The sequence below is a fragment of the Nesoenas mayeri genome (assembly GCF_963082525.1).
Source record: "Nesoenas mayeri genome assembly, chromosome: 5".
Lineage (NCBI taxonomy): Eukaryota > Metazoa > Chordata > Aves > Columbiformes > Columbidae > Nesoenas > Nesoenas mayeri.
Window position 1 is genome coordinate 1441744 of NC_137548.1, and position 23897 is coordinate 1465640.

At 48.8% G+C, this 23897-nt stretch overlaps 1 protein-coding gene across 2 annotated transcripts in view; it reads right to left on the reverse strand.

Moving 5' to 3' along the window:
• Positions 1-20373: 20373 nt before the first annotated feature.
• Positions 20374-23897, reverse strand: part of MDGA2 (MAM domain containing glycosylphosphatidylinositol anchor 2) — a gene marked incomplete at both ends in the record, with an annotated part of 309300 nt that continues 305776 nt past the window's right edge. For both annotated transcript variants that reach the window (XM_080345156.1, XM_080345155.1), the window contains 2 exons: positions 20374-20462; positions 21753-21858. In XM_080345156.1, coding sequence (XP_080201282.1) covers positions 20374-20462; positions 21753-21858 — 195 coding nt within the window. The remainder of the gene's footprint in view (positions 20463-21752; positions 21859-23897) is intronic.

A 23897-nucleotide genomic window follows, 5' to 3' on the forward strand; every position in this document is an offset into this window, starting at 1 on the left:
ACAGTGAATCCTATTACTTACAATCATAGAATCATTTCAGTTGGAAGAGACCCTCAAGATCATCGAGTCCAACAATAATCTAACTCTGGCACTAAACCGTGTCCCTAAGAACTTCATCTATACGTTGTCTAGAACTATACCCAGTGGACGAATCAGTTCAGGCTGTACCACATTTTTTCACCGACAATGATTTTTTCTGTCATAAACTGTGTTTTGCAGAATGGTTGAGGTTGGAAGGGATTGTTGGAGGTCACCTAGTCCAATCCCCTTGCTCTAATAGAATTAGTTACAGAAGGTTGCCCAGGGATGCTTCCAGACAACTTTTGAATATCCCCAAGGATGGAAACTCCACAACACATTAGGCTGAGCTTACCAGTCAACCAGAATACTTGGTAGCAGTAATAAGAGAAATCTAATAACTTTGTTGTCTGACACCAGAAGATAAATGGTCAAAAATCACTCTGGGGAGATGAGAGGGAAAGAACTGATGACTGGACAGAAAGACGAAGACTGACCACATTCAAGACAAAACTCTTAGAAACTCATGCCATGTGGGATTGCTGATCATGTTGCTCATGTCACACTGTCTATTCTTTTATTTTTAAAACAACAACAAACTTCTTAGTGAACTGAGTGCCTGGTTACAGGGCAACCCATATTTACACTCCATGCTGCTTATTTAGACATTGCTTCATGTGGCATTTGGCATCCAGAGCCGGTTGTATAAGATTCTGTATGTACAGGCAGGAAGAACAGACAAAACATCTGATTATGATAAGAGAGAAAAAATAATAATAATACTAAAAAGAAAATAAAAACCTATGGTATTTATACATGTATAGGAATATGTTTGTGTATCCCTATTAATAAAGAATGCAAGCCATACAATGAACACAACTTTGTATCTCATTTCCTTTCTGTTACGGCATTTTCAGCTTCTTTTAGGCAACAAGGGAGGTTGAAACTTGGAGAAGTTTGAAGGGAGATGAAGAGATAGACACGATTTTCGACCTCTTCCAACTGATCTGGTTTTCAACGTAGTCTGTGTCTTAATTACACACTTGGGTTTTCCAAACAAATACAGATTACTTTGTTTTAGAACGTATTTTAAACACTAAAGCATGCAGGTGCTGGGCAGACTGTTCCCATTGGTTATTTTAACAGCACAAAATACAACTTTGCCAAGGTGTTAGTTCAGTTTGAAAGACTAAATCAAGTTAGCCAGATTCATAGAAACAATAGAGTCAGGAGGAGATAAAACCTGAGTTTGCAGAGCACTAGATTACTACTTATACACTAAATTCTTTTGGGTTAGGTCCACTTCACCTTGGAGACAAAAATTAAAAGCCTGGTTTTCTTCAGCAGTCGGCCAGGAACTGTAACACTACAGATATTGCCAAGAAGCATCTACTGGTGTTATTAACAATTCAGCTACTAAATAGAAGTAAAAACCCATTGCCAGCATGTACTGAGCACTCACATGGAGACTCACAAGGTGCATTTTGCTGTCAGACTGTGGGGAACAACCCAAAGCATCTGTAACACATTCAATTCAGGGAGCAGCATCTTTCTGTCCTGGGACCTTTTAGAAGCCATGACCCCATCATTCAAACTGCTCGATGAAATGGACACTCGATGTTTGGGTGGGTTTGTTTTCCAGGATTTTAATGGCTCATTCAATGCAAAAGTTGTGTTTCAAAATTGGTACAAATCTCCAGAAGAGGTTCCTTTGTTAAACAAGGTATTGAAGTTCAAACTTGCATCTCACCTCAGCTTTTCTAGCCTTCCAGTATATTTTCCTTCTCTGCCTATGTATTACCTTTGAAAGAAATAAAAAAGATGGTTTTTAAGCTGATTTGACCTATTCTGTGCATACCTCATCTTACACCTAATGCATTTCTTTCTATATCCCCTACAGCTTGTAACAGGGTAGGAAACCAGACAAGACACCAATCTGATTTGCAACATGCACAAGTGTAAAGTTCTCACCCAGAAAAAAAGCTATATTTAAACAATAAAGTACATTATCGGTTTTAGATTTGGCTCACAAATGCATAGTTTCTCATTTGAGGTGTAATTGCGTGTGGTTGAGGGAGTCAGGACTCTTTCATAATATAGGAAGCTGATACTCGCTGGCCATCCATTAAATTCAGAATTCCACCTGGGCTACAGGTCCCTTGATTAGAGGCACATGGTACTTTCTACCCATAGAGATATAAGACATGGACAAGACTCCAGATTTAGCTGGTTGGTGGTTTCTTAAACACACAGTTGTAAATAATTTGAATTCTTATCCTTTACAAGGCAGACATGCAGAACTACGTTGGCTTAATTTACAAGTATATTAAGTGAATAAACCACCTGCCTGTCTGGAAGCTGGCAGACGTGGTTGCAACCATCCTCTCCCCACATTCAGCAGTATTTCATGGCTATTAAATTATCCGCCTACTTGGAGCCTTTGGTCCTGCTCTCACGTGCATAGATTTTAAGGTCATGCGTCTCTTTGCATTCCAGTGATAGAATAATTTCACTGCACTGAAGACATCTTATAATAGAATGGCAGATTTAAAGATTATGGTTTAGTTTGCCCAGAAATAGTCTTGAATTGGAGGAGGCCCAAGACTTGCTGAGGTTCAAATGGGTGGTAAGTGGAGAACATCCAATAGGAGTGATCTTTGCATAGCAGAGATAAAGCGTAGCAAGATTTCCCAGCCGAGTCTAACAAAACAGGAGCTGAAGCAAATCACAGAATTATTTGCATGGTGAGAGTCAACAGTACAGATCAACTGCCAGGTTTTACCTCAGCCTAAAAGCCTTTCTTGATTAGAACATATCTTAATCACAATTTATAAGGCAGAATTCAAAGGTAACAGAGGAACACAAGACCTTCGACAGACAAGTTGCCAAATTAGAGCACTTCAAATTTCTGCTTCAAGTTACAATATTTCTATTGAAAATTTACCCCACCTGGATTGAACCAGCACACAAGGAGGATTAACTGCCCGTGAGGCTCAGCCCTGGTGAAAATGAGCACACACGTAAGGAAGGCTGTTCTTGTTTCCCATTTACATCAAAGTGAAGTTAACCAGGGATGATGTGGAACAGCTGGGACGGTCAGCGGTCAGCTGAAGGCAACCCTCAGGTCCCCAGGACACGGGGTGTGTTGGGTGAGGGTTTCCCTGTGTGGCCATCATTAGTTCTCTATGACTTTCAGGAAAACAATATGATAAAAAGGCAGAGCAGCTCTTCAATATCTGTACATCATTGTTGCCCATTGTGGCTGGTTCCCAACATCTTTAGATCAGCAAAATCCCAGGGCATCTCTTACGAGCTGCTGTGCCTACTTGTCTCTTTAAGCAGCTTAGGGGCCTTGAAAATGCTTCCCATTGTTCTTGCTTTGAGTAATGGAGAGCTTTTCACTAAAGAAAATGCTACCTTGGTTTACACTGAAGTCAAACACCTATTTCCATTCACAGGACATATATCCTTCAGGATATGGCCACTGAACTCGCCATTAAAAATACGTTAGTTTGAAGATTTGTTACCAAACTTCCTTGAAGAGCTCCAAACCAAGCCCTGGAGAAGGCAAATCCCCTAAAGGACCTGGCTAGGAAACCAGACAGGCTTCACTAAAAACAATGAAGAAGGCCAATGGGATCCTGTCCTGGATCCAAACCAGCGTGGTGAGCAGGACAAGGGCAGTGACCCTTCCCCTGTGCTCTGCATTGGGGAGGCCACACCTGGAGTGTTGTGTTCAGTTCTGGGCCCTCAGCTCAGGAAAGAGATTGAAGTGCTGGAGGGTCCAGAGAAGAGCAACAAGACTGGGGAAGGGACCTGAACACAAGCCCTATGGGGAGAGGCTGAGGGAGCTGGGCTTGTTGAGTCTGGAGAAGAGGAGGCTCAGAGCTGAGCTCAGCACTCTCTAGAACTACCTGAAGGGCAGTTCTAGCCAGGGGGGGATTGGGCTCTTCTCCCAGGCATCAGCAATAGAACAAGGGGCCATGGGCTTCAACTCTGCCAGGGGAAACTGAGGCTGGGGATGAGAAAGCAATTCTGTGCAGAGAGTGGTCAGGCATTGGAATGGCTGCCCAGGGAGGTGCTGGACTCACCGGCCCTGGAGGGTTTGAAACTGAGACTGTACATGGCACTTAGTGCCATGATCTGGTCAATGGGCTGGAGTTGGACCAAGGGTTGGACTGGATGATCTCTGAGGGCTTTTCCAACCCAGGCCATGCTGGGATTCTGTGATTTTCCAAGTTACTTCAAAGTGGAGCATAGTGGGTGTTGGTGGGACTCCAGAGACTCATCCAAAGCTGGGAGGATTGGAATTGCCATTAGTTTTCCATTGGATTAAGGTGGCCAAGATGAAAAGAAACGTGAGCACGTGGAGGTGTCCCCACAAAACTGATTAGCATGCAGAAAGAAACCTGTTTGCAGAGGTGGTTTCTTATGAATTGTGTCTCCTTTAAGGTTAATCAAAAGACCAAATAAATCTAATACATCCTGACTAATGTCTACAACTCAAAGTGAAACGCGGAATTTAGTCTGGATCTCAATATGATCATATTCCTTCAGGGACTAAAATTAAAGTTTATTAGAAAAATAAATACGCTACTTAAAAGTGAATTGGAACATGTACTTTTGGTAATGAAATTAAATTTCACCACGTACAGCGACGGTGGAAGCAGGAAGATTAGTTGTTCAATTAATTTTTCATCTTAAATAAAAAAATCTCTATATTATAGAGAAAATACATTTAATATGCCAGCTGGGTATATAGTATACGTCCCAGATGTGAGCAGACTTCCATTAGGAATGACAAAGCCAGAAAATACGGTCTTCTGCATATCAGCAAAGGAAGAATTCAATCCAATTAATAAAAGCGAAGGAAGTTTTAGTGAGGTACCAATTCTCCAGCTTCCTCTGTGGGGATTTTCATTGTCCCAAGGAGTGTGTCCATGAATCACACGTTCATTTTGCAAATGGAGGCAGATCCCCATGGGGAGCACAGCCCGTGCAGGTGTTCTCGTTTCAGGTGACGCACGGGCCGGCACAACCGCGCTGCCTCCTGTTCTTACGCTCGTTAACGCTGTGGCTTTCATGGTTCTTTTGTTGATGAGGCCAAACGCAACCAGCAGAACAGCTGCCATCTGGGCTCACCCAGCCTCTCCATTGCAGAGACCATGCTGAGGAGCAGCACGGTCCAAGGGGAGGGCGTTCATTAGGAGGAAACAATTCCATGCACATTTGCACGTGTATTTACACTTTCCGTGCACATTTGCACGTGTATTTATGCTGTCCATGCACACTTGCACGCCTACTTTCCATGCTCAATACGAGCACATGTATAAATTAACCCTCGCAGAATCACGGGTGTATTTTCCTCCCATGCTCCACACAATCACGTGTAATATCCCGTGCACATTTGCACGTGTATTAACCCTCCCAGGATTGCAAGTGTGTTATAAATTTACCCTCGCAGGATCGCGAGTGTGCACTTTCCGTACTCAATACGAGTACGTGTGTCCCTTTACAATAACCCCACACCGTATCACACAAGTGTGGGCTCCTCCCGGACTCAGGGCGGCTCCGGCGTTGTTTGGTGAACCACGTGCATGCACTCTGTGCACCGCCTGTTGGATTAGTTTCTGCCCCTTCATAATTAGCTCAACTGGTATCCAAACCTGTATTCAAGTAACTTTGCAGTGCTAAACCCTGTTTCTCATTGGTTTAATACAAGTTGTTTGTTGCCCTTAACCGAACCCCGTGTGCCTCCGGGACAGAAGCGTCAGGAGCCGCGTGTGCAGGGGGCACTGATGCGTTCAGAGCACGCAGGCAACGCCAGGACTAAGTGGTGGCTGGGCAGAGGTTGCTTTCATTGCAATTTTGGATTCTTTTGCCCAAAGCTCAATCGGATAAAGCCCTGAGCATTCAACCACAACACCAGCGGTGAACCAGGGCACAGGCTGACCGCAGAAACGTGCTCAGTTCATCCTGTCCTGGCTTGGGTACGGGTTTGACACCTCAGCCCAGAGTTCTTGTTGCTGCTGGTCCTTATTTCTCACAGGGAATAAGGGCAAATGAGCCAGGAACAGCAAGTCAGCAGCCTGGCCACCTTGTGTCATGCTGGGACCTGATACAGGGAATTGACAATTAACTAATTAACACTTGTAGAGAACGAACAGTTGGCACTTAGAGAGCTAACCCTACCCACATCACTAAAGACACTAATCCTTTAAGCCACATCACTATTGCCGAGCCTTGCTTAGCTCTGTGTAACTTATTGTACGAGAAACAGGAGTTCGCTGATCCTTGCAAAGATAATAATCCTTGGGGCATCCTTGGGTGAACTAGAGAACGGAAACTTGGGCACAGGACAGGAGATACGCCAGTTCAACCAACCCAGCAGTCTGAGTCCAACCCACTCATCACACTGACCAAAGGTCCCGTGTGCAGAGCAGAGGACGCGGGGTCACGATCCCTGCGATCACAACCAGGAGGAGCCGGAGGTGCACACTGTGGAAATGTCTCCTGGACTCATTGTCATAAGAACCGCCTTCTGGGGACAGGTTATGAATATGTACAGGCGTTCCTAAAACTGTCATGAATATGTAACACTTTACTGCATTTAACCGAGCTCACAGCTACTGGAAATACACACGTATGAGGTGAAATGATTCCCCGTGTGTCCGGTGTCATAAATAAATACGGACCTTCTGTATAACTGCAAGGGCTGTGGGGTCATTCTGCGCCTCAGACCCAAGCACTGGCCAGCCCTTCCTTTCCCTTCAAGACCACATCCTAATGTCAGCCCTGGAATCTTGTGTCCAGTTGTGGCCCCTCAGTTCCAGCAGGACAGGGAACTGCTGCAGAGAGTCCAGCGCAGCCACCAAGATGCTGCAGGGAGTGGAGCATCTCCCGGGTGAGGAAAGGCTGAGGGAGCTGGGGCTCTGGAGCTGGACAAGAGGACACTGAGGGGGGACTCATTCCTGGGGATCAATATGGAAAGGGGCAGTGTCAGGAGGATGGAGCCAGGCTCTGCTGGTGACAACCAGGGACAGGACAAGGGGCAATGGGTGCAAACTGGAACACAGGAGGTTCCACTGAAAGAGGAGAAGCAACTTGTTTGGGGTGAGGGTGTCAGAGCCTGGCCCAGGCTGCCCAGGGGGTTGTGGAGTCTCCTTCTGTGCAGACATTCCAACCCGCCTGGACACCTTCCTGTGTAACCTCATCTGGGTGTTCCTGCTCCATGGGGGGATTGCACTGGGTGAGCTTTCCAGGGCCCTCCAACCCCTGGCATTCCGGGATCCTGTGATTCTGTGATTCCTATCTCCAGACCCCTGTCCTTGCCCTCAGCTCCAGCATCCCAGCCGACCTGCCACTTCAGCATCCATGGAGTCTCCACAACATTCAGTGCTGTTGGGAAGGGTTTCACAACCTTCATCTGCTCTAAAGGCATCTTGATGCCTTCTGTCCCAAGCTGCTTGAAGCCCCAGTGTCACCTCACGTCCCAGGAGGTGCAGCGGCAGCGGCAGCAGTGCTGGAGATGGGATGGGGAGAGGAACGAAGAGTGATCTTGTGGGGAGGGACGCGGTGATGGAACCGGTCCCAATAAAGCTGGCAGCCAAGGCCATATTTATTTGGAGTGTTCATATCTCAGCCACGCTGGGACAACACATTCTGGTCATTAGATGACAGCAGCTCATGAAAACAGATGAATTGTGATTGTAAATTCTCCACACAAAGCAACTTAAATATTGTTATATCTCCAAAGTTGCATTCAGCTGCCCTACAAACAGCGGTGCTGTGCATGTCTCCATTCCCAGGGCAGGATGGTGGACTTTGAGGTTTAAATCCTGGCATTAGATAAACAAAGTCCTAGCTAGGTAGGGCCTCATTTCACAGGTCTGTAAAAGACTGAGTTACCATCAGGAGGGCGCCACAATTTCCCCTTAAACACATAGCAAATATAAAATCTTGCCTGATCACTCATTTGAAACATGCACTTTGCTACAAGGCTCATGTCCACACCAAGAGACAATTCATACAGCTTAAGTGCCGATGAAATTCTTCGATCGCCTGGATCATAACCTGAATGTCACAGACCATTAAACCTCATTGAAAAGCCCTATATCCACTGTCACGGCAGTAACTAAATGGCAATACTTCATTCTTTGCAGAAGGACGAGCTGCTCTGTGCCGTGGGACACCAACACGCCGCAGGTTTGCAGGGTAGAAAAGCTTATCTGCTATGGGATGTTTGTCAGGCCAAGAGGAGCTCCTGAGGAGGTGCCCAAGTGTGAATGTCCCGGTCCAAGTCCTGGACTGCATTTGCAACAGTCGGTTTGCTCATTGCAAACCAGGCAGGGGAGGATGTGTGTGTCCTGGCTTTGTTAAAACCAGGTTTATCTTGTAGTGAATTTGTGTGTCAGCTGAAGCTTCAGATCAGCTGCATTCTCCTGAAAGCCAGATCCATGTTTGGTAGACACAGCAATGGGATGCGAGGTCACTGATAAGGATGGATGGACATCTCGGGAGAGGGGCAACGAGAAACAGTGACCAACAACTGACCAACCCAGTATAACATCCCATTCACCTGGTACTTCATAGAAAAGGGGGAGATCACCAGGATCTCGTCCCTTTTCCTTATGGCGACATTAGCAGAGGACCTTGCGAGTCGTCCCTGCGAACCGAGGCCAGTGCCAGACTGAATCCAGCTCCGGTTGGCTGCAGAGTCCAGTCCAGGACTTTGGCTGCCGGCTCTGCAGTTGCTGGCACTTTCCAGATTGGTTTGGCAGAGTTTGGATTATTTTCTCTATTTGATCAGCAGCATTAGTAAAACATTTTGAATGTTCCCAGCTCTCTTCTCTCGGTCCTTCTTTCCCTCCAATCGCCTGTGCTGAGTGGGAAGGGGGAGAGGGGTTAACAATACACCTGCCAGGGTTTATTGTCACCGTGCAATCAAACCCTCGAGAGTGTGTTCAGGGGAGGACAACAAACTTGCAATGGAGGTGGGAGGAACGTCCCATGAGGAGCAGCTGAGGACTTCTGGTTTGAGAAAAAGGAGGCTGAGAGGCAACCTCATGGGTCTCTAGAGCCTCCGGAGGAGGGGCAAGGAGAGGGAGGTGCTGAGTGCTTCTCCTTGGCATCCAGTGATAGGACGAGGAAAAGGCCCTCAAGTTGTGCCGAGGGAGGTTCAGATAGGATATGAGGAACATTTCTTCATGGAAAGGGTTGTGAAACAGTGGAACAGGCTGCCCAGGGCAGTGCTGGAGTCACCATCCCTGGAGGGCTGGACAGACGGACATGAGGTTCTCAGGACATGGGGCAGTGCCAGAGCTGGGTTGTGGTTGGACTCAATGATCTTAAGGGTCTCTTCCGACCAAAGGAGTTGTATCATTTGATGATTTCTCATGCTCCTGTCATGCCTGAAGAGCCTTGACCTCATCTCTGCCCATGCAAAACCTCTTTGAATCTTCCCACTATCCCCTCTGCCCCTTTCTCTGGAGACGACAAAGGCAGGAAGGTGCTGGACCACGAGCCCCCCAGGGCTTGGTGCTGGGCAGCCTGGCACCCCGCTTTAAAATCCGCCTGCTTGAGTAATTAGGCTGCCCTATCAGCACCTAATTAGCAGTGTAAGTATTAGGTAATGCCTGATCCTGTCCTTAGAATGGAGTCCTCAGCTACCAATGAAGAACTGGATGCTGGTGACTTCAGTGACCTCAGGAGATTGGAGGCAAAAAAGGGAAAAACAAAACAAATCAACCAAAACCAAAACCAAAACAAATCAAACAAAACCAAACAAAAACCACAAGCAAAAATGACAAACAAAAAACCCACACCAAAAACCCCACAAACCCAAACCAAACCCCAATACATTCTGACTTTCCTGTGGCCGCTGTTCCGCGATGCACCTCCTGCCTCAGTTCAGCTATTGCAGGATCGAACCTGCTGGTATTTTTGGGCCATGGAGTGACCCCAAATTCCCCTCGATGTGTTTGTCCAGCAGGATGTTCTGCCGGCCCCTCAACCGCTGGGAAATACCCACTCCAGGCTCAGCCCCATGGGGAGCAACAGCAACCCGGCCTCACTGGCGGCTCCTTCCCAACACAGCCCCACAAACACACCCTCTTTGGGATCTCAACTGCACTTCAAGCTCGTTTGAAATGGAACAAACATTTCAGGGCTTATTCAAACGAAAGGACAGGGTTGCCCAGAATGAGTCCCGGGAGCATTGGGTAAACCTTGTTCCCCGAGGGGCTGGGCTGGAAATGTCGACTATTAGTGAACAGAGCGGAATCACACAGTTTTCATGCACCCAAAATAAATTGGGATTTACAATCCTCGCCAGAATGTCATTTTTACAGCTTATTTTTTATTAATTTTCGCTGCATAAGTAAGGAATCTGAGAGAAGCGTTGTGTTCGGGTGGGATTAGAGCAAATCATGAGGATTGTGAAGGGCCTGGAGCCACCACAGTAATACTTTAATCCTTGCAAATCCATCCCTGTCCTCCTGTCGCTTAAATAAAAACAGCAACGTACTGAACAAAACTCCAGCGGGAATAAAATGATTCCCCAGGAATAACCAGCTGATGGGGAGCAAGGCTTGACCTACACATGCAGTCTAGCTTATAGGCTGGGCTTGCCACTCGGTCCTTGCCAATTTTACTTTCAAACGGCTCATTTCCCACAGATAAAACGTTTCCACAAACCCAAAAGTCGGGTAAAATCTCTCCAACAAACTTAATGGTGTTTTTGTTAGGAAAACCACGTCCAAATCAAACATTTGGCATAGATGTGTTGGGCTTACCGACCTCCACTAAGCCTTATGGACTTGGGTGCGATGGGGAAACTGAGGTTCAAGTCTTGGTTCCTGCAGCGAATTTGAGACAGGGTGGCGATTGCAGGTGAGGATGCTGAGCACCACTGCTTGACGGGGACAGATACTCAGCTGGTGTGTAAATACAATATATATTTTGTATTTAATATATGTATATAATACTTCCAACAGCAATATATGCAATGCTGGCTGTGTTCATACCCTATGGTATGTGCCCTTGGATCTCCTCTTGGCCTGATGTGGAGCTAAGACACAACAACCATGAGGAGCGGGTCAAGGTGTTGACCATCAGTGTGAATATTGAATATCCTAATGATCAGCTGAGGGCACGCAGAAAGGTTTTGGGTTGTGAGATCCAGTGGGATGACGGAATCTTTTAAGCTGAAAAACAAGACAGCAGGTTGGTTTGTCTGTTTGTTTTTAAGCTGTGAGTTGACCTGTTGCAGTTTGTCACGGTCTGTGGTGGCCACCGGAGAGCAAGACTTGTCTGGCAACGCTGAGCTGTATCTCGTCAATTAATTTGAACACGCGCTTAAAAGCTGACAGTCACAAATCTGATCAAGAGAATGACGGAGGCAACAACCATACCTGACAAGAGCAAAGAAATGTCAGCAAAATGTAACAAGAAACAAAAAGTATGCTTTTATTTATCCAGATTATAGTCCTGTTTCATCTACAATGAAAACAGACATCCATCTCGGAAGGGTTGTAAAAAGAAGTTATGTCCATGAAGGCCAACAGGCACAGAAGGAACGGCCATCCAGGGCTCCCTCTTCAGTGCTGGTTGGCCTTCTGGGCGCTCATTTCTCCAGCAGCACGCCATGGCCACGCAGCACGGACATGCAACATGGACACGCAACACGGCCACGCAGCACGGCCACGCAACATGGCCATGCAACACGGACACACAACACGGCCACGCAACATGGACACGCAGCACGGCCACTCAACACGGCCACGCAACATGGCCACGCAGCGCAGCCACGCACCATGGCCACGCAACATGGCCACACAACACAGCCACGCAACATGGACACGCAGCACGGCCACTCAACACGGCCACGCAACATGGCCACGCAGCGCAGCCACGCACCATGGCCACGCAACATGGCCACACAACACAGCCACGCAACATGGACACGCAGCACGGCCACTCAACACAGCCACGCAACATGGCCACGCAGCACAGCCACGCAGCATGGCCACGCAACATGGACACGGAACATGGCCACACAACATGGACACGCAGCACGGCCACGCAGCACGGCCACGCAACACGAACACGCAGCACGGCCACGCAACATGGCCACACCAGAGCTGCGCTTTGCCCTCGGTTTGCTCCAAACACCAGAAAAGTTCCATAGTCCATTCAGCACTTTTCAAAATATTTAGTAGCTCCAGTGGAAAACTGGAGTCTTCATGTTCTTTAATGGGCTAATACCGCACTTGGGGAACAAAGAACTCTTGTAATTCTACACGCTCCAGAGGCCTCTTGTTTAATATGTGCCTGTGCTGGACACACAGAGCTGGTGGCAGCTCCTGGACCCCTCTGCACCCTCAACAGATGAGCTGGACAAGAAATGGAAATGCCCAGGTCATACGTGCAGCAGAGAATGGGTACCGTGATTGCTGAGGTCCATATGGGCAACCTCCACATTGGACCATGTAGCCATAGACTTTGACAAACCTGGACTCGTCACCACAGAATCACGGAGGCCCGTGGTTAGTTGGGCTCCCCAGGGGTCAGCGTTAGGCCTAGCCCTGTTCGATATGGTCATCAATGACCTGCATGAAGAGACTGAGTGCGCCCTCAAGTTTGTTGATGACCCCGAGGTGGGCGGGAGGGCCGACACACCAGAGGCTGCGCTGCCGCCCAGAGACCGGACAGGCTGGGCAGACAAGAACTCAACAAGTGTAGGGTCCGGCACCTGGGGAGGAACAACCCCAAGCACCGGTATGGGTTAGGGGTGGACCTGTTGGAGAGCAACATCGTGGAAAAGGACGTGGGAGTTCTGGTCGGCAACAGGTTGACCATGAGCCAGTGTTGTGCCGATGTGACTGAGGAGGCCAGTGGTGCCCTGGGGTGCATGAGAAGCATGAGCAGCAGGTCGAGCACCGTTACCCTCGATGGATAACCCCGAGGCATTCCCGTGCAACCCGCTCTGCTGAACCTGCTTCAGCAGGTGGGTTGGACTGAATGATCTCCAGAGGTCCCTTCAACCCCAACCATCCTGTGATTCTGTCACGCAGGAGGGTCCAGGTTGGATCTGGAGATGCTGTGCTATACCCCACCATGACAGCGATACACTGAATGGCTCCCTGCGCCCGTCACGTCTCCACCAACATGGCTGGCGTGGGGAGGAGAGCTCTGAAATAACACGCATCTTCATTCACGCTTCTCTTGTTTTGCTTCACAGGACTGTGGTTGGGCACTACGGGAAGTGAAAGAAATGGGCTTCAAGCCTCAGCTATCTGTAGAGCTGGGTAAAACCTTGTTACTCTGCTGGCACCAGGGAAGGCATCAGAGAAGAGGATGGAATGGCCCCTTTGTGGTCTAATCAAAACCTAGAGTGGTGGAGGGATGGGATGGGATGGGATGGGATGGGGGATGGCATGGGATGGGATGGGATGGGATGGGATGGCATGGGATGGGATGGGATGGGATGGCATGGGATGGCATGGGATGGCATGGGATGGCATGGGATGGCATGGGATGGCATGGGATGGCATGGGATGGCATGGGAGGGGATGGGGAGAGACAGTTCTCCTCTCTTACATGTCTCTGGATGGCAGGGACACATCGAGTGAGGAATATTGACCCCCAACCCAGTCCCTCCACTCTCCACCCAGGGTCAGGAGGAAATGTGGCACGTACCCAAAGAGGAAAGGACAGAAAATACCGCTGGCAATTGAAAAGGTAACCAAAAATACCGAGTGGTTTTCTTTTCTTTATAAAATGTACATAAAGAACATAAACCCTTTGAGGGAAAAGTGAGACCAGTTTGTAATTTAACCAGATACATTAACAACAATGACAGAAAAATAAATCTACAGTGGGTGTGCTAGTAAAATAAGAGACCAAGTCTGGCTATATACAATACTTGAGATTGTTAAAATGTAATAATCGTTCTATGTACATTACATACATACAATTACAGTTATTTATATGGTATTTACACACACAAACGCACAGAATTTTTCCCTTTGCAGTTGGTGTGCAAGCAGAAGCACATCTGATCTTTCCTGAGAAGGTGCTGAGGCTGCTAATTCTGACTCGCAGTAATGTGTGTTTCTCCAACCTCTTCTGTGGTCATATCCATCAAAAACGATTCCATAGATTCTACAGTTGCAGTTGTTGCTGTGTTCCTGTTTATTCTGTATAGGGGGAGGACTGCAGACCTCCAGCCTACAGAAGGCCAAGAGTTGTGGCATGCAGAGGTCCTGGATCCCAAGGAACCAGCAGTGACATTTCTCCAGTTGCTGGCCATGAGCAAAGCCACGTTCATACGCATTTGTGCAGCGCTTGCCAAGTGTCTTTCTCAATGGAAAAACAAAAATACAGAGAATGCAAATGGAAGGAAATTGGCTGCAAGTCGCCTGTCAAAGGTCTTTGGTAGGCACCCATAACGTGACATTCAACCTGCCCACGTTACACCAAGAATCAGCCAGGAGAGCCTGCGTTAGGTCGGGCTACCAGGACCCATGGGGACACATCTACAGAGGGGACGCAAGCGTGGCCATCCTGGTCAAGTTCCAGTTTCTTATCAGGCGTGCGACACAGATTCTATAACTACAATACCAGGGTTGCTCTCGGGAGTTACAAAATGTGCCAAACGACTGGGAGCTCAGTGCTGAACTTGGGTGGCTTGGGGTGTTTGAGGACAGGCACTCCATAGCGTCACCACGTTCTCTGGTGACTTCATCAGTTTGTTCTCACTTGAGTAGCCTCTTTGTAACACAACTATTTATCTGAGAGAGATGGCAAGATCATATTGTTATTAAAGGAAAGTCTTGGTGTTACCACCCAACCCTCTGGCAGACCTGGTCTCCAGAAGCACTCAAGTTTAAGTGGGATGACATCTTCACAGGCTTTGGACCCGGCGTTCTGGGGAGAAACACAACACCCTTCCCTCAATATAATGCTCAGAGTACAAGCTAAGGATAACTACATTGTGGTTTAGTACGTCTCACCAGGATGGACTGTCCCAAGTATCCTCTATTTGGGTCAACAATAGCTCCTTTTTTCCCCATACACACCTTTTCTAACTCAGAGATGCACATATTGCAGCCTGGCCAAAAACAGCCAAAAGGGACTTGGAGGTAGTCTGGGTACCAGGAAGAAGAGCTGAACACCGGAAAGGGAGCAAAACGTGTTTTAATGCTCTGGCACAGGAACAAATGACTCCAAACTGGCCATGAACACATTTACATTGGGAATGAGAATTGTGGTGGCAAACCTCCCAGCAGCGACATTTTGCAACAGCCTCATGGGAAGCATAGGGGGCAAAACTCAAACGTATCCTCACTCTTCCACCTTTAAAACTGGTTTTAAGATGGGTAAATGTGTTATCAGGGGCATGGTGGGAGCCCCGCACATGCCAGGGGCTCCTGTGGGATCTACGTTGGGAGTTTAGGGAAAAATGGCGTAAAACTCCTGAAGAGCAAAGGTCACAGAATCCCAGCATGGACTGGGTTGGAAAAGCCCTCAGGGATCATCCAGTCCAACCCTTGGTCCAACTCCAGCCCATTGACCAGATCATGGCACTAAGTGCCATGTCCAGTCTCAGTTTCAAACCCTCCAGGGCCGGTGAGTCCAGCACCTCCCTGGGCAGCCATTCCAATGCCTGACCACTCTCTGCACAGAATTGCTTTCTCATCTCCAGCCTCAGTTTCCCCTGGCAGAGTTGAAGCCCATGGCTCCTTGTCCTACTGCTGATGCCTGGGAGAAGAGCCCAATCCCCCCCTGGCTAGAACTGCCCTTCAGGTAGTTCTAGAGAGTGCTGAGCTCAGCTCTGAGCCTCCTCTTCTCCAGACTAAACAAGCCCAGCTCCCTCAGCCTCTCCCCATAGGGCTTGTGCTCAAGGTCCCACGGCTGCAGGATCGCACGAGCTGTGGGTGTTCAGGTGACTTAAAATCCAGTGGGTAGTACGTGCTGGTTGAATTCTGTGCTGCTGAGATGGACACCAGCATGGTGCTGGGCGGCCGCACACGAGGGCACACCCGTGGTGCTGCTTCATTGGGGGAAAAACCATCTGAAATATAATAATAAGCTTTTTTATAGCTTTCTAAAGTTTTATGGGAAGATACTACAATGAATCCAGCTGTCAGCCAGGCTCTTCATTAGCACATACAGGCAGAGAGTACTTAGCACATCAAACGGTGGCTTCTTGATGGAGCTGCTCTAGAAAGCTGCTCTAGAAAGCCATTCTTCTGATGGATCACGTTCTTCTCGGGGAGGAAGTTTCAATTACCCTTTGATACATGAAAAAAGCATGACTAGTGAGTAAAACCTCAGAAAATTAACCCAGGCATGGCTCTTTCGATAAGAGTGGGAAAAAATGGGATCGTCCTGCCTCAACTACTCACTATAAAGGGATTTCACTGACCTTACAGGCGGTAAAAAAATCAAACTTGAACAAAAAGCTGATGTTTTAACTGATCAACTGATTTTTAAAGTTTGGGGATTGTAATTGCACGCAAAGCTGTTAGAACTACATAATGCCCATTACATGGGTGAGTGCAGCCGAGATTCAAGCGCTGGTGTCGAGCAGGAACAGGCTCTGGCGCCCGTTGGGGTGGGTGCTGGTGTGTGGGGTTGGCGGTTGCTTGAGGCTGCAGCTCCATCTGGGCCAACCAGCAGCTCCTCTCTCACATTAAGAGGAAATGTCACATTTCCAAGGATTTCCGTGGGTCTGACAGTCCCACACCCTTAGATACTCGTCTCCAGAAACTGGCTGATGGAGCTCAATGTGAAGATCCTCCACTAGTTAACACATAAGCCATCGCCACTTGGATGGGCTTTCGAGGGGCAGCTCCTGCCTTCAAATCCATTTGTAGAGTGATTTGTGTTTGTCCCCATCCAGTCTGCGCTCTTTTCCCCACCTCGTGTCCCATCAGGACGCAAGGCCGGCTGGAGAAGTGACGGGTTGGTAGCACAGTGAGATCAGAGTCCTTTGTGATTGTACGTGGGCTTTCACGTCCAAACAACACGCTTCGTGAAAGAAATGAGCTGGTGTGGCTTTGTTGGAGGCAACGGAAAGGGAGAACTCGAATAACGTCCTTGTCCTCATAGATCACTCTGAGAAACTGGAACGTTTATCATGGGCTCTACCTACCAATGCCTTGGGAACACCCACCAACCTCCCACGGAAACCATGGTCGCTCATCCCAAGAGCCAAGAGTTGCAGTTGCTGCAAAGTCCATGTTTACACAATTATTTCATGTCCAGTTTAAAAATACATCAGAAACATTAATAGATTGGACACCCAAGAACTGAACCAGCGTTGAGCAAATTTCATAGATGAGCTCAAACTCAAGACCAGGAAATACAGATCTCAGTTCGTATTTCTTGCTCATGGCCCAAAGTAAAACCCTTTTTCAGCGGTGTGTGTTAGGGATGTGAAAGAAGGTAACGCTGCTCCTACATCAACATCTGAAAGAGAAAACCGGCATTTCTCGGCGCCTTCTTCTGTACCAAGCAGAATGAAACTGAAATAGGCACAGGAATCAATTCCCTTTCGCACAAAGACCTGAGATTTCAGGTTATCCTGCCTCAAAAGATGACAACTCTGATCTTTGCTGTCAATTGCAAAGCAAACCCAAACCTTTATGAAATATTCAGCGTGGTTCTTGAACAAGGGAAAGACAAATCAAAACACAAAGACGAAAATCCGGTTTCAGTTTGCAGTCTGGGCTCGGGATGTAAACAAGCGATCGCGATCTCCACGTCCTTCTCCTCCCAAATCGTCCCCGTCCCAGCGCCGCCGTCCCCACGATCCCAACGCGCTTGTGGTGGTCACCGGCCACCCCAGCTCCATTGATGGGGCGTCACAGAGCAGAACTGGGTTTGGCGAGGCGAGCGTGTCCCGAGCGCCGGGGACCTCGTGCAGCACCCGCCGTTGCTGCAGCGCCCCCGGCCGCTGCTGAACCCTAAATGAGCGAAACCGAGCCGCACGGCACCCAGGGACCGAGCGGGACACCCGGCGGGAGAACCTGCCGCAGGAATCCCGTGTATTCACTCCTGGGGGCTCCCGGGAGCTGCCGAAAAGGCTCTGGGACGGTCTCACCGCCCTGTGGTTTCCACCAGAGAGGAGGGGAGGACACGCACCCCAAGGTTTGGTTTCCACAAACCCTCAACATTGAGATGCGTCAACTGCCTAAGCAAAGAATCTGCATCGGGGTCTCACCTGGCCCTTTGTCCAATCCAGTGCTTGCCAGCGGGAATTTCATTGTATTTTATTGTATTTTATTTAAGGGTGTCGAACCGCGCGGTTCATCCAGACTCAGAGCTCCCGCTCCTCCGAGCATCCCGATTCCAGACCAACAAACCGCCTACAAACCACAGAGCACCCTCGGAAAGCTCCGTGCCCCAGCACCACCAGTACGCAGCACCACACCTGCAGGCAGCGCCGCTTTACAACGGGGAACCGCGCCGCCCCGGCGCTGCGCGACAAACACACGCACCACGCGGCCATCCTCACCCGCAAAGAGGCTTTATTGAACATCGCTGTAAAATCATCTCCTCAGGCGGATCACTGAATTCGCACAAACATTTCTCTACAGAATTTATAAAAATCAAGCCTTGTCGTTGTTTTACTGCGTCTCGTTGTGCTTTTTGTACTCGTGTTTGCAAATATTATACTCGTTTGTTTGAATGGTTGTACTCCAATTACTTGCATATCAGGGTTTTTTAATGCTAGGGTGCCGAGAGAACATAGAATAATAATAATAATTATAATAATAATAATACTCTCCTTTAGACAAAAGTCTTTTTTGTTTTTAAATGAAGTTAAAAGCTGAGATAATTTAATGAAAAACGTCTTCAAATTGTCATAACCAACCATAAGGGGACTTTACAACGCGGTGGAAAACCGGCTGGCTATCGGGTGTTCGGGCGGCTCAAAACCATTGGTACAACTTGCTCTTGTAAAAGTGGATTTGTTTTTTTTTTTTATTCTTTTTATTTATTTTTGTTTCATTTCGCTACGATAACAAAATAATCTCTCTGGATCTGCAGAGTGCGGCCGCAGGGCCGGTTGGGCCCGTGGCGCCCCGCGGGGCCGCCCGCCTCGCCAGCGGGGTCTAGGACGGTAAGAAAACCTCCTTACCGCCTTTTGCGCTAAAACGTTATCTCAACAACCCTTTTCCTCCGGTCGACCCACTCGATAACCTGAAAATAAAGAGATAAAAACGTAACGACGCTGCTCCCATCCCCAGGGCCAACGGGAGCTGTTTGCTGACGGACAACGAGCTGAACGGCCATGGCTGGCTGGAAGGTCGAACGACACGCGTCTCATCCCAACGGGCTCACGCAGCAGCTCAGGTCCATCCACGCATCCATCCATCCATCCATCCATCGTCTCCTCGCCTGCATCCGCACCCCCGGGCGCCGTAGTTCGTTTAGAAAATAGTTTGCACAAACCATGTTTCAGCCGTGCGAGCTTCTCTGTTGAAATCATCATCATTATTATCATTATCGTATTTATTATTTGTTTTAAATCAGGCTTGTTTCATTGAAGGCACTTGGTTTCCATGGCGATTCTACAAAAGACGGTGGTTTGGTTTCTTCACCCGGCCGGACGGGGGGTGTGCGGGCGGCCGCGAGCGAGCCCCGGGAAGCCGGTGTAACGTGGATGAGCCCAGGTCGCGCGCCCTGGATCGTGATGCATGCAGGAGACAGGCAGCCACCGAGCACAGCCGTGGGACACGGGACAGGAACGGCCTGGGCCGCTCTGGTTCGGGTTGTTCTCTAGGGGAGGTGACAGCCAAAGAAAGGGCCTACAGTTATTGAGCTCTAGACTAAAACCCTCCTTGAAGGGAAGATGAACGCCAGCTCTTCGCGTACCCTGTTTGCAGTGAGGTGTTTCTCTCCCGTTTTTGTTTCTATTTCCTCTCTCATCCTTTGTTTTTTTTGGCAGGCCGTTCGGTTTCCATGGTAACAAGCAAACTATTCATTTGAAACAAAACCAGCCGTGACTTTGTGCTTTGACAAGGGTTCTATAGCTCTTCTCTGAGAGTCCAACCAGACGACGCTGTGTTCGTTACTGACCACAAAAGCACCTGAAGGTCCCGTCCTTCCTTAGGCCAGGTCTCGTTCTCAGGCGTGGTTCATAGTGAGTTACACTCCCGTGATACCTTTTATGTCCCCAGTGCTTTTTAATTATTCTTTAATTATCTATTTACGTATTTATTTAACTTTTGAGTCAGTCAGTGGAGGAATCTTTGGTAGTTTGTTTTTAAGCGTCCGTTTTACAAAGACTCTTTCTTCATGCCGGTGCCTGGTGAATCTTTTGTAGCCTCTGCCAGGATAAGGTCACCTCTGATGACTTAGGACAGACATGAGGATGACAACGGGGATAAGTCGTAGATGCGCTAACGTCCCGGCAGCACCTGATCGTAAATCTACAGAAAGGGGGGAGAAAGGTAGAATTAAAGAGCTGCCCAGACACAACATTGCTACAAGGATCAGAAGATAAAGGGTTTGGCCACCAGAACCTGCTCTGCTCACCCAGGTGGAGGCAGCTGGGGAGGACAAGGGGGTGACGATCGACTGGGTCACAGAATCCAAGAGTGTCAGGGGTTGAAGGGCCCTGGAAAGCTCATCCAGTGCAATCCCCCCATGGAGCAGGAACACCCAGATGAGGTTACACAGGAAGGTGTCCAGGCGGGTTGGAATGTCTGCACAGAAGGAGACTCCACAACCCCCTGGGCAGCCTGGGCCAGGCTCTGACACCCTCACCCCAACAAGTTGCTTCTCACCTTTCAGTGGAACCTCCTGTGTTCCAGTTTGCACCCATTGCCCCTTGTCCTGTCCCTGGTTGTCACCAGCAGAGCCTGGCTCCATCCTCCTGACACTGCCCCTTTCCATCTTGATCCCCAGCAATGAGTCCCCCCTCAGTGTCCTCTTGTCCAGCTCCAGAGCCCCAGCTCCCTCAGCCTTTCCTCACAGGGGAGATGCTCCACTCCCTGCAGCATCTTGGTGGCTGCGCTGGACTCTCTGCAGCAGTTCCCTGTCCTGCTGGAACTGAGGGGCCACAGCTGGACACAAGATTCCAGGTGTGGTCTCCCCAGGGCAGAGCAGAGGGGCAGGAGAACAAGGGAGTGACCCCCAAGCTGCCTCAAAATGGCGGCACCTGAACCACCTCAGGGCTCAAAATGGAGGCAGCAGAATCATCTCAGGGCTCCAAGTGTCATTAAAATCACCTTGGCCACAAGGGCCCAGTGCTGGCTCATGGTCACCCTGCTGTCCCCAGCACCCCCAGGTCCCTTTCCCCTCCGCTGCCACCAGACTCCCTGGTCTCTGCAGGGACCGCGCTGTGCAAGGTCACCTCGCAAAGAGACGATGAGAACGGTGTCACCAACTGAACGAAGCAGGAGATGTTGGGATAAAAACCCACCTGGCGTGTGGTTAAGGTCTGTGCTGTAACACCCACGTGGGGCTGGAGGGGTGAAACAAGGTCTGTGGGGAATCACAACTCAATAATTCCATATTGTTTGGACCCCCCCGGATGTATTTTTAATGTTCTTCTATCTGTTTCCCATCTCGAATCACAGCCACCCAACGCCCATCGGCCCTTAACTCGCATTTCACTTTAAGCCTCTCCAACTGAACCGACAAACATATTGTTCTCCAGGAGAAAACCCATCCTAGAGGGTGTCTCAAATTTATACCAAGATGCAAAAGCCACTTACTGTTGGCCGGCTGGTCTGATTTCATGCACTCTCCTTCCACAATTGATACATCATCAATAGCAATATCACCTTCGATGCCGGGGCCCCGGATCCCCTCGAATATGAGCTGCGAAAACATAAAGAACAAGCAGATCAGAGGGCGACGAGTGGAAAATGTCCTGCGGTGTTTTGCGCGGCATTAAACCACACCGGTGGGCTTGGACTAAGTTAGGAATGCTTCCTACAGCTTTTATGCTTTGGGACGAGCTGGAGAATAGCAGAGCTGCTGGTCGTGTCCCTCGTCATCGAGCGGGTGTCCCCAGGTCGGCTCCGCCGCCGTGCCGACTGCACGGCTGTGTGTATGTAAGCACAACGCTCCTGGAGCCAAGAGCGGCATTAACACAGGAAATGTTCTAAGGAGCTTTGGGGTGTTCTTCTCTTTGGGTGTTTTTCTCTTTGGGGTGTTCTTATCTTCAGGTGTTTTTCTCTCTGGGTGTTTTTCTCTCTCTTTGGGGTGTTGTTCTCTTTAGGTGTTCTTCCCTCTGGGTGTTTTCGTCTCTCTTTGGCGTGTTTATCTCTTTGGGGTGTTTTCCTCTCTGGGCGTTTTTCTCTCTCTTTGGGTGTTTTTCTCTCTCTTTGGAGTGTTTTTATCTTTAGGGTGTTTTTCTCTTTGGGGTGTTCTTCTCTCTGGGTGTTTTTCTCTCTTTGGGTGTTTTTCTCTCTCTTTGGAGTGTTTTTATCTTTAGGATGTTTTTCTCTTTGGGGTGTTCTTCTCTCTGGGTGTTTTTCTCTCTTTGGGTGTTTTTCTCTCTTTGGAGTGTTTTTATCTTTAGGGTGTTTTTCTCTTTGGGGTGTTCTTCTCTTTGGGTGTTTTTCTCTCTCTTTGGGGTGTTTTCCTCTTTGGGGTGTTCTTCTCTTTGGGTGTTTTTCTCTCTCTTTGGGGTGTTTTTCTCTTTAGGGTGTTTTTATCTTCAGGGTGTTCTTCTCTCTGGGTGTTTTTCTCTCTGGGGTGTTTTTCTCTTCAGGGTGTTCTTCTCTTTGGGTGCTTTTCTCTCTCTTTGGGGTGTTTTTCTCTTTGGGGTGTTCTTCTCTTTGGGATGTTTTCTGCCTCCTGAAGCGAGCAGGAGGGGCACGTTTAGAAGAACAGCGTCCACACGGCATTGGAGGACTGAGCATCCACCCAACCATGGACCACATGAAAACACACGAGCCACAAAATGCCCGCAGCAAAACTGTTTCTGGCTCTTGAAGGTGGCCCCACCAGTCCCTCCCACCTCACCCCCTACCCCGGGCTGTCCGCCCCACAATCTTCTCTTGGGGGACGTTTCTTGGCCCATGAGAGCTGGGGAGAAACCTCTGCGGAGTGCGGCTGGTGTCCCCTCACCCTTAACTCGAAGCCAAACTCATCACAGGGGGTTGGGAAGGAGCTACGGTTGGTTTGGATGCCCCGAGGTCCCACAGTGATGTCCTGTGACCATCGGTGTGATCACAGATCTCCTGCCATGGCGGGAACTGATGACAGTGACAACTCCACTTGTCTCCTACCCCATTTAGCGGCTCATCATCGTTCCTAGAAGCTTTGATCCCTGCTAGGAATGGTTTCATATTTATCAGAGGATATCGTGATGTCTTTAATCAGGGTAAGGGTTTTATTCCTCTTTAAGGCTCCAATCTGCTCAATGTCCACCTGTGATTTCAAGGCACTACCAACCACTTTCTGACACATACCCCAAGTGTGATGCCCAGCAGCTCCAGCTGGGAAGGAACATGGAGTCAGGATGGAGGTGGGCGCATTGTTGCACGGTCAGTAATACTATTTCCCATAATGCTCATTATTACGTATGGATTTCTACGTACTAAAGAAACCAAGTCATCCGCTCTCCTTCCCCAGACCGGACGTGATGCTGTTCTGCCATTCTGCTGCTTAATTAGCTTTGTGGACTCATTCTGTGTCACGAGAAATTCATTCACTAGAGAACTTCAAAGCACTTCTAAAGAGACGAAGGGATTACTGGTGTCCTCAGCCCCATCTCTGATCCCCCCGTGTCCTGTGGCCACATGTGTGAGCTGGGGAAGGAGGGATCCAGACTGGTCATGGTTGGGGAAGGAGGGATCCAGACTGGTCATGGTTGGGGAAGGAGGGATCCAGACCGGTCATGGTTGGGG